The following is an 11276-nucleotide window of genomic DNA, read 5'->3' as shown; positions in this document are numbered from 1 at the left end:
TAGGTCGGAAGTAGTGAGGATATGGATCTGGAAGTGGAAGTAGGGCCGGAAGTGGAGTGGAAATCGGGAAGTAGGGAGGAAGTGTGAGGAAGTAGGGACGAAAATAAGCCGGAAGTGGGGAGGAAGTTGGAGGAACTAGGGGTGGAAGTGGGGCGGAAGTGGTTAGGATAGGGTTCCGGAAGTGAGAAGTGGGGTGGAAATAGGGAAGGAAGTGGGGAGGAAGCAGGACGAAGTAGGGGCGGAAGTAAGGCGGAAGTGGGGCGGAAGTGGTGAGGATATGGATCCGGAAGTGGAGTGAAAATAGGGAAGGATGTGGGGAGGAAGTGGGGGCGGAAGTGACCCAGAAGTGGGGAATGATATATAGCCGGAAGAGGGGAAGAAAGTGGAAATAGGACCATGGGTAGGACCGGAAGTGGGGCAGAAATAAGGAAGGAAATGGATAGGAAGTGGGAGGAAGTCGGAGCTGAAGTGAGGCGGAAGTGAGCCAGAAGTGGGGCAGAAGTGGTGAGGATATGGATCCAGAAGTGACAGGAAGTAGGGCCGTAACTGTGGCCGGAAGTGCGGAGGAACTTGGAGGAAGTAGAGGCGGAAGTCAGCCGGAAGTAGGGGCAGAAGTGAGTCGGAAGTAGGGAGGAAGTGAGACTGGGGCAGAAGTGGGAATGGAAGAAGTGAGGATATGTACTCGGAAGTGGGAGGAAGTAGAGGCAGAATTCGGCAGAAGCCGGATGTGGAGCAGAAATATGACAGGAAGTGGTACGGAAATAGGGCAGAAGTAAGACTGGAAGGGGGTGAAAGAGATCGGAAGTGGGGCGGAAGTGACCCCGAAGTGGCCCTTCGGATCCCAGAAATGCCCGCTTTGACCCGTGCAGGTGGTGAAGCTGAGCTACAACCAGCTTCGGGCACTGCACACAGGCTCCCTGCGGGGCCTGCGGCGCCTGCGGCGCCTGTCCCAGCTGTACCTGGACCACAACCGGCTGGAGTCGGTGCACCCATGGGCACTGCTGGGGCTGGCATTGTTGCGGCTGCTGCGTCTGGATGGGAACCGGCTGGCGGCGCTGGCGCCCGAGGCACTGGCCACGCTGCGTGTGCGCGGGGTCCCGGCCTGCACGCTGGGCGTGCTGCACCTGGCCGGGAACCGCCTGGCAGCGCTGCCTGCCGGCACCCTGGCCTGCGCACCCACGCTGCGCGCGCTGCATCTGCAGGGTAACCCCTGGGCCTGCGGCTGCCGCGCGCTCTGGATGGAGGGCCTGCAGGGGCGGGGCAGAGGTGAGCATAGGGGGTGTGGTCAAGCGCAGGCCAATGAGAGGGTGGGGCGGGGCTGAGGCCATGCAGAGAGGGAGCGTGACCAAGATACAGCCAGTGAAAAAAGACGGGGTCGTGGCTGGGCGTAAGTGAGTAGCCGAGCTCCCCGAGTCACGTGGGGCAGAGGCGTGGCCGAGGTGCCCAGGGGGGTGTGGCCGAGCTCCAGCCAGTAAAAAACGGCAGCAGTGTGGCTGGGCGTGGCTGGGCATTAGTGAGGAGCTGCAGGGGGCGTGGCCAAGGTCTAGCCACTACGGCGGGGCGGGGACGTTGCTGAGGCTCCACAGGGATGGTGTGGCCCAGCTTCAGCCACTCAGGCAGGGCGAGGGTGTGGCTAAGACTCCACGGGGGCGTGGCCGAGGTCCAGCCAGTCAGGTGAGATGAGGACGTGGCTGAGGTGACACGGGGGCATGGCTGAGCTCCAGCCAGTCAGGCAGGGCAGGGGTGTGGCTGAGGCTCGGCAGGGGGTGTGGCCAATCTCCAGCCAGTCAGGCATGGCGGGGGCGTGGCTGAGAACCCCCAGGAAGGGCGTGGCTGAGCTCCAGCCAGTCAGGCGCGGCGGGAGCGTGGCCGAGGCTTCCCAGGGGGGCGTGTCCCATGTCAGCCTCGCCCCTCTCCCGTCCCCCTCTGCAGGCGTGCTGCGCTGTGGGAAGGAACAGGCGTGCTCGGCCTGCGCCAGCCCCGCTGACCGCCGCAGCCTGGACCTGCGTCGCCTGCCGACACGCATGCGCTGTCGGTCGCCGCGAATCCTCACTGACCCGGCGGATGGCGAGGAGCCGCCAGAAGCAGAAGTGGAGGCAGAGGAAGAGGAAGTGGAGGACAGGGAGGATGTGGGCGAGGTGCAGCTGAGGCTGACAGACGCCTGTGGCCGCACCGCCCACCTTGCCTGCCGCCTGCGGCGCGCGCCGTGCGGCCCGGCCTCGCCCCCGACACCCCTGCGCACGAGCGCCTGACGCTCAGTGCCGCCCTCGTCTGCTATGCCGACCCTGCCCACCTTGCACATGCCCGCCGCCTGCTGGGAGGCGATGATGACACTGATGACGTCGCGCTGATGCTGCGCTGGGACCCGGAGGCGCTGGGCCACGCCCACCCGGATGGGGACCTGGGAGATGGATCCGGGGAAGGCCACGCCCAAACCTCGGGCGGAGACCCTGATGGGGATGAGCTGTATCAGGACAGGGACTCGGATGTAGGCCACGCCCACCGTCAGGGCGGAGACCCAGATGTGGACCATATGTATCAGGCCACAGACTCGGATGTAGGCCATGCCCACCATCGAACCAGGAACCCTGATATAGGCCACGTCCACCAGGGAGCCAGAGACCCTGATGTAGGCCCTGCCCACGCTCAGGACAGAGACCCGGTTGTAGGCCACACCCATCTGCAGGACAAATACCCGGATGTAGGCTATATGTATCAAGCCCGAGACCCGGATGTAGGGCCCTCCCATCAGCAGGACAGACACCCGGATGTAGGAGATGAGTATGATCAGGACATAGGCCCCGCCCACCCTCAGGTCAGAGACCCGGATGTCAATGACCCAGATGAGGGCCCTGTTCACCCTGAGGACAGAGACCCAGATGTAGGCCCCGAGTATGACCAGGATGGAGGCCACGCCCACTCTGAGGCTAGAGACCCGGATGTCCGTGACATGGATGAGGGCCCTGCCCACCCTGAGGACAGAGACCCTGATGTCAATGACCCGGATGAGGGCCCCGCCCACTCTAAGGACAGAGACCCGGATGTAGGCCCCGGGTATGACCAGGATGGAGGCCACGCCCACCCTGAGGCCAGTTTCCCGGATGGCCATGACCCGGATGTGGGCAAGGCCTACCGCCTGGTTCGCGGCCCTGGTGCGTCGTCATCATCGCCGATGTCACTTCCGGGTGTGGTGGCCCGGCTGTGGGCGCAGCCTGCCTGGCTTCTGCAGCCCGAGCTGACGCTGCACTGGGCCGGGCTGCGCGGGCCACACATACATCTGACGTGGACGGCGTGCGTGCATGGCCCCGAGGACCCGGAGGACGCGCCCTGGGTGACCCTCGACCCCCGTGATGACCCCGATGACGTGGTGACCCCGGGGCAGACTCTGCGGCTGCACTGTGCGGCGCAGGGCTCGGAAACGCCACGCGTGGCCTGGACGCGGCCCGACGGCTCCGTCCTGCGGGGCGATGAGGACGGCGGCCATGACGGGGGGACAACGCTGGAGATCCACGAGGTGCGCCAGGCCGACGCTGGCTGGTACCGCTGCGAGGCCCAAGTGGGGCGACATGGGGAAACCGAGGCACGGCACGTGGCCTACGGCGGGGACGGAGCCACGGGGTCCGGGGCCTACGCGGAGGAGGAAGCCATGGAATCTGAGGCCTATGGTGTGAATGAAGCCATAGCATCCAAGGCCTACGCTGAGGAGAAAGCCATGAGATCTGAGGCCTACGCTGAGGAAAAAGCCACAAGATCCGAGGCCTACCCTGAGGAGAAAGCCACAGGATCCCAATCCTATGCTGAGGAGAAAGACATCAAATCTGAGGCCTATGACGTGAATGAAGCCATAGAATCTGAGGCCTACACTGAGAATGAAGCCATAGGATCTGAGGCCTACACTGAGAAAGCCAAAGGATCCAGTGCCTATGGCTCAGATGAAGCCATGAGATTCGAGGCCTACTGAGGAAAAAGCCACAAAATCTGAGATCTATGGTGATGAAAAAGCCATACAGTCCGAGGCCTATGCTGTGAATGAAGCCATAGAATCTGAGGCCTATGTTGCAAATGAAGCCATAGAATCCGAGGCTTTCGCTGAGGAAAAAGCAATAGTATCTGAGGCCTACACTGAGGAGAAAGCCATAGGCCCCGCAGCCTACACCGAGTCTGAAGCCACAGGGCCCGCAGCCTTTGACACCTCTGAAGCCACAGGCCCCGCAGCCCCGTCTGCAGCCCCAGGCCCCGTGGCCTTTGATGCCTCTGAAGCCACAGGCCCCGCGGCCTACACCAGCCTTGAAGCCACAGCCCCCACGGCCTCCGCCCCTTCTGAAGCCACAGCCCCCGTGGCCTACGCCCCGTCTGCAGCCCCAGGCCCTGTGGCCTACGGTGGCTTTGAGGCCGCCATGGCAGGCCGGGCGCAGCGCGTTTTTGTGGTGGCGTCGCGGGCGCCAGTGGCCACAGCTCTGGCGCTGCCTGTGGGCGCCGCACTGCGGCTGGGCTGCTGGGCGGAGGCGGAGCCGGCGGCGCGCGTGGGCTGGCTGCTGCCGGGCGTGCGCTGGGCCCGGGCGGGGACGGAGCTGGGGACGGACGGCGTCGGGGTCGGGGCAGACGGGACACTGACACTGCCCATGCTGGGTCCGCAGCACACTGGGCGCTATGTGTGCGTGGCCGCCAACACGCTGGGGATGGCGCGCTGGGACGCCGACGTCAGCGTGGGCGGGGCGGCGGGGGGCAAGATGGCGGAAGCCAAGATGGCGGAATAAAAGTTGGAAGAATCCAAGATGACAGAAAGCAAGATGGCCAAAAACAAGATGGCAGAATCAAAGATGAAAGGCAACAAGATGGCGGAAAACAAGATGGAGGGAATTAAGATGGCGGTTTCCAAGATGGTGGACACCAAGATGGCGGAATCCAAAATGGAGGGGAGCAAGATGACCGAAAACATGACAGAATCTAACATGCCTGACGCCAACATGGCGGATTCCAAGATGGCCAAAAACAAGATGGGGGACGCCAAGATGGTGGAATCAAACATGGAGAGAAACAAGATGGAGGAATCCAAGATGGAGGGAACCAAGATGGTCGAAAACATGGTGGAATCCAACATGGCCGACACCAACATGGCGGATTCCAAGATGGTGGACGCCAAGATGGCGGAATCCAAAATGGAGGGAAGCAAGATCAGGGAAAGCAACATGGCGGAATCCAAGATGGAAGGAATCAAGATGGCAGAAAACAAGATGGAAGGAATAAAGATGGCCGAAAACAAGGTGGTGGAATCAAAGATGGAGGGAACCAACATGGCGGAATCCCAGATGGAGGAATCCAAGATGGAGGGAATTAAGATGGCAGATTCCAAGATGGTGGAGGCCAAGATGGCGGATTCAAAAATGGCGGATTCCAAGATGGCAGGTGCCGCTGCAGAGGCGGCCGTGGGGGCATCGCGTGGCGCTGATGTCATTGTTGACGCGCCGAGCTCGGGCCCGGGCACCGGGGAAGCGCGGCTGTGGCGTCGGCGTCCTGCGGGCGGCCCCAGGCGCGGGCAGCAGCGGCGTCTGCCGCCTCCGCCTCCCCTTCCCGCCCCGCGCGCCGCCCCCGCAGGCCGCGGGTTCCAGCCTGCCTTGCCGCACCGCCCACGCCCGCCAGTGGCTGCCGAGCACATCCGGCCGAGCACTGGGCGCGCATCCTGGCACGCGTGCGGGGCCGCGGCACGGGAGACTTCCGGGCCCCGCCCACCCTGCTTCCGGTCTCCATGGAGACCTCCCTGCTTCTGGCATCCACACTTCTGGTTTCCACACTTCCGGTTTCGACGCAAATATCCCCACTTCCGGTCTCTGTGTCTTCCGCCGACCCACTTCTGGTCTCCACTCAGACCACCCCACTTCCGGTCTCCACACTGCCGGTTTCCACTCAAACATCACCACTTCCTGTCTTCACTACTTCCGCCTACCCACTTCCGCTCTCCCCGCGGACCTCCCCACTTCCAGTCTCCACTCGGACCCCCGCACTTCCTGCTTCCATGCTTCCAGTTTCCACTCAAAAATTCCTACTTCCGGTCTCCACTCAGACCACCCCACTTCCTGTTTCCCCACTTCTGGTTTCCACTCGGAAATCCCCACTTCCGGCCTCCACTATTTCGGCCTACCCACTTCCGTTTTTGACTGAGAGATCCCCACTTCCAGCTTCCACACCTCCGGTTTCCCCACGGACCTCCCCACTTCCGGTCTCCAGTCATACCACCCCACTTCCGGTTACCACTCGGAGATCCCCACTTCCGACTTCCATACTTCCGGTCTCCCCATGGACCTCTGCACTTCCGGTTTTGAAACGGACATTCCCACTTCCGGCCTCCACCCCTCGAGCATCCGCTGCTCCGACCTCTGCACTTCCATCCTCCTCACTTCCGGCCTCCTTACTTCCGGCCCCTAGGAGGTCTGGCGGCGGCCGCAGGCAGGGGAGACAGCACAAAGCCCACCACGCCCGGCCGGGCCCCACGGCAAACACCCGTGACCCCGTGGTCACGACCCTGCACAGCCGTGCCCCGGATGCCCTCCCTTCCCGTCCTGCGGCTTTCCACGACGGTGACCCCGGGACCTTTGACCCCCGACCCCCGGCCCCGCCCCCCGTGACCCTGCCCCGTGGCACCTGGAACGAGCTGGACACAGGTGAGCCTCAGTTTACCCATCTGTTTCCTGCAGGCTCTTGGCGTGGGGGCGTTGGACTGAGGGGAGCCAGATAAGAGGTGGAGGTTAGAGGTCACAGGGAGGATACAAGACAGTCAGAGGTCACGGGGAGGTTAGGGGTCATGGGGGGTCAGAGGTCACAGGGAAGTCAGGGGTCACAGTCGGGTCAGCGGTTGCAGAGAGGTCAGAGGTCATGGAGAGGTCACGGGGAGTTGAGAGGCCATGGGCAGGTGAGAAGTGGAAGGGAGGTCAAAGGTTATGGGGAACTCAGGGGTCATGGAGAGGTCACGGTAAGGTCTCGGGAGGGTCACTGGGAGGTCAGAGGTCATGGGGAAGCTAGGAGTCACAGGAGGTCAGAGGTCACAGAGTAGTCAGAGGTCACAGGGAGGTCAGGGGTCACTGGGAGGGCAGAGGGCATGGACAGGTCAGAGGGCATGGGGAGGGGTGGGGCGAAGTCCTTTACTCTGTCTGTTGTCTGTGTTCCTGGCCGTGTGGGGCACAGGATGACTGGGGAGACACACACGCACGGACAGACAGGCAGGCAGACATAGAGCAGACAGATAGATAGAGGGACGGATGGATAGACAGACAGACAGATAGGTGGATAGACGGATGAATGGACGGATAGACAGAGCCATAGAGAGACAGACAAACAGATGGACAGAAGGACGGATAGACAGGTAGACAGACAGTAGACAGACAAATGGACAGATAGACAGACAGATAGACTGATAGATAGATAGATAAACAAATGGACGGATAGACAGAGCCATAGACAGACAGAGAGATACATGGACAGATGGATGGAGAGACAGACAGACATGGAAACATACATGGTTGGATGGATGGATAGATAGGTAGACAGACAGCTGGATGGATAGATAGACAGACCAATGGACAGATAGACAGACAGAGCCATAGACAAAGAGATAGATGGACAGATGGATGGGTAGACAGACAGACAGACTGATGGATATATAGACAGATGGGTAGACAGACACCAGACAGACGGATGGATACAGAGACAGGTGGACAGATGGACGGACAGAAGGACGGATAGACAGGTAGACAGTAGATAGATAGAAGGACAGATGGACAGATAGGTAGACAGACAGACAGATAAACCAATGGACAGATAGACAGAGCCATAGAGAGACAGACAGACAGACAGAGAGATACATGGACTGATGGATGGATAAACAGACAGATAGACTTATGGACGGATAGACAGAGCCATAGACAGACAGACACCAGAGACATGGACAGATAGATAGAAAGAGACAGACAGACACACCGACCAATGGAAGGATGGACAGACAGAGCCATAGAGAGACAGATAGACAGAGAGATACATGGACAGATGGATGGATAGACAGACAGACAGATAGAAACATACATGGTTGGATGGATGGATAGGTAGACAGACAGACAGACAGACAGACAGACAGACAGACAGACAGACAGACAGACAGACAGACAGACAGACAGACAGACAGACAGACAGATAGACAGATAGATAGATAGATAGATAGATAGATAGATAGATAGATAGATAGATAGATAGACAGACAGACAGACCAATGGACGGATAGACAGAGCCATAGAAACAGATAGACAGAATGGACAGAGAGATGAACAGATGGATAGATGGACCAATGGACAGATAGACAGACAGAGGCATACACAGTCAGAGAGACAGATGGACAGATGGATGGAAAGACAGACGGGTGGATGGATGGATGGATTGAAAGAGATAACATGGACAGGTGGGTGGGTAGACAGACGGACGGACTGATGGATGTATAGACAGATAGGTAGACAGACACCAGACAGACAGGCAGACAGATAGAGAGACAGGTGGACAGACAGATGGACAGATAGCTAGATGGATGGACCAGTGGACAAATAGACAGAATCATAGATAGACAGACAGAGCAATGGACAGATAGACAAACAGAGCCATAGACAGAGAGAGAGAGAGAGAGAGAGAGAGAGAGAGAGAGAGAGAGAGAGAGAGAGAGAGAGAGAGAGAGAGAGAGAGAGAGAGAGAGAGAGAGGGAGAGAAGGAAGGATACACAGGTAGGTAGACAGACAGTAGATAGATGGATGGACAGATGAATGGACAGACAGATACATCGGTGGACGGAGCGACACAGACACATGGACAGATAGATGGATGGACTGATGGATGGATAGACAGATGGACAGACAGAGAGACAGAGGGACAGACAGATGGACAGAGGGACAGAGAGACAGAGGGACAGACAGATGAACAGAGAAACGGACGGACAGACAGATGGACAGACGGACAGACAAGTAGACAGACGAACAGACAGACTGACAGAGACAGACAGACAGAAGGACAGACAGACAGACATAGACAGACTGACAGACAGATGGATAGACAGACGGACAGAGAGATGGACAGCTGGATGGACAGACAGACAGAGGGACAGAGCACTGTCTACGAACAGCACAGGGGCCCTTATCCAACGCCCTGTCCCTCTGTCCCTCCCTCCGTCCGTCTGTCCATCCCCAGGCGTGGAGCTGACCCCAGCGGCGCCCGACATGCATGGGATAGACACGAGTGGATCTGACGCTGGCATGATGGACACGCGTGGAAATGTCACGCGTGGATCTGAAACTCACACGATGGTCATGTGTGGAAAGGACAGGCGTGGACCTCACAGAAGCAAACTGTACACGCATAGGCCTGCCACTGACTTGATGATCATGTGTGAAAATGTCACACGTGACATGGACACGATCAGATCCCTTCCACACTCACTGGACATGCGTGAAACGCACATAACTGCATCTGACATGAGTGGAAATGTCACACGTGTAAATGTCACACGTGTAAATGTGTCATGCGTGAAAGGGACACGATCATGTCTGTTATTCATAGGCCTAACACCAGTGGAAATGTCACGCGTGGATCTGACTCTCAGATGATGGTCACACGTGGAAATGTCACGCGTGAAAGGGACACGATCAGACCCCTTCTGCGTGGACCTGACACTCTTAGAATGCACATACGTGGATCAGACACGCGTGAAAATGTCACGCTTGGATATGACAGGCGTGGAATGGACACGATCAGGTCCATTATTCATAGACCTGACACGCGTGAAAATGTCACGCATGAAAATGTCACGCATGGAATGGACGCGATCAGGTCCCTTCTGCATGGCCCTGATACTCTTGGACCACACATGCATGGATCTGACACGCGTGTAAATGTTACGCATGAATCTGACACTCACACAATGGTCATACGTGGAAATATCACTCGTGAAAGGGACACGATCACATCCCTTCCACACTCACCTGATACACATGAAGCGCGCATGCATGGCGCTGACACACGTGGAAATGTCATGCACGCCTCCCCCGCTCCCCCTATGCTGCGTGAGGCGCCCACGGAGTTTGTGTCGGCCCACGCGGGCCTCACCCTGCACCTGCCCTGCACAGCCCAGGCCTGGCCCCCTGCGGCCCTACACTGGCGTCTGCCTGACGGGACCCACGCGAGACCCGTGCATGCGCACACGCACCCTCGACTCAGCGACATCTACGTCCTCCCCAATGGCACGCTGGTGCTGCGCCGCCTGCAGGCCCCGCGCCATGCAGGTGAGTACGAGTGCGTGGCCGCTAACACGCTGAGTAGTGCGAAACGCACTGTGCACATCGAAGTCACGCCTGCGCACGCGCGTCTCCCCCCAGCGTCCGACCCCGAGGCCCGCTCGCCATGCGCGTGCCCCATGGCGCTGACCTCACGCTGCACTGCCACGCGTGCAGGGACCCCACCCCACGCGTGTTCTGGAGGCTGCCAGATGGGCGCCTGGTGGATGCTGGGAGCAGGTGAGTGTGGGAAGTGGGGGGCATCCATCTGTCCACCCGTGCATCTACCCATCCACACATCCATCCATCCACTCATCCATCCACCCATCCATCCACCCATCGATCCATCCATCCACCCACCCATCCATCCATCCACCCATCCAGCCATTCATCCATCTACCCATCCATCCACCCACCCATCCACCCTTCCATCCATCCATCCACCCACCCATCCATCCATCCACCCATCCCTCCATCCATCCATCCATCCACCCATCCACTCATCCATCCATCCACCCATCCATCCATCCATCCCTCCATCCACCCATCCATCCACTCATCCATCCACCCACCCATCCATCCACTCATCCATCTACCCATCCATCCACCCATCCATCTACCCATCCATCCACCCATCCATCCATCCACCCATCCATCCACTCATCCATTCACCCATCCATCCACTCATCCATCCACCCATCCATCTATCCACCCATAGTTGGGATAAAGATGATACCCCTTGATAGATAGTTAATTGATAGAGGATGGATTAGACAGATGACATAGACACAGTAGTCCATAGATAACAAATCCATTATTGATTAAATATTGATAGAGATGAGGTGGGGATGGTAGATCTATTAGCAGTGAATAGGTAATTGATAGGTCCTGGCTTGCCAGATCGCAAGGTAGAACCCTAGTGATTGATCATTGATAGATGATCGATCAGGGATCGATACAAGATGAGTATTGGATGCA

General features: G+C 58.7%; 1 protein-coding gene across 1 annotated transcript; it reads left to right on the top strand.

Annotated features, from left to right (window-relative positions):
• The first annotated feature begins 4775 nt into the window (after positions 1–4775).
• LOC138807766 (uncharacterized) lies at positions 4776–10074 on the top strand. Its single transcript, XM_069993527.1, has 3 exons — positions 4776–5805; positions 6024–6659; positions 9217–10074. Exons 1-3 carry the CDS (start codon positions 4776–4778, stop codon positions 9630–9632), a joined length of 2082 nt encoding a protein of 693 aa, XP_069849628.1. The 3' UTR covers positions 9633–10074.
• The last annotated feature ends 1202 nt before the right edge of the window (positions 10075–11276 follow it).

This window comes from Dipodomys merriami, unplaced genomic scaffold, assembly GCF_024711535.1.
Source record: "Dipodomys merriami isolate MVZ:Mamm:240054 unplaced genomic scaffold, mDipMer1.0.p SCAF_432, whole genome shotgun sequence".
Lineage (NCBI taxonomy): Eukaryota > Metazoa > Chordata > Mammalia > Rodentia > Heteromyidae > Dipodomys > Dipodomys merriami.
This window is presented reverse-complemented; position numbering and strand designations above follow the sequence as displayed.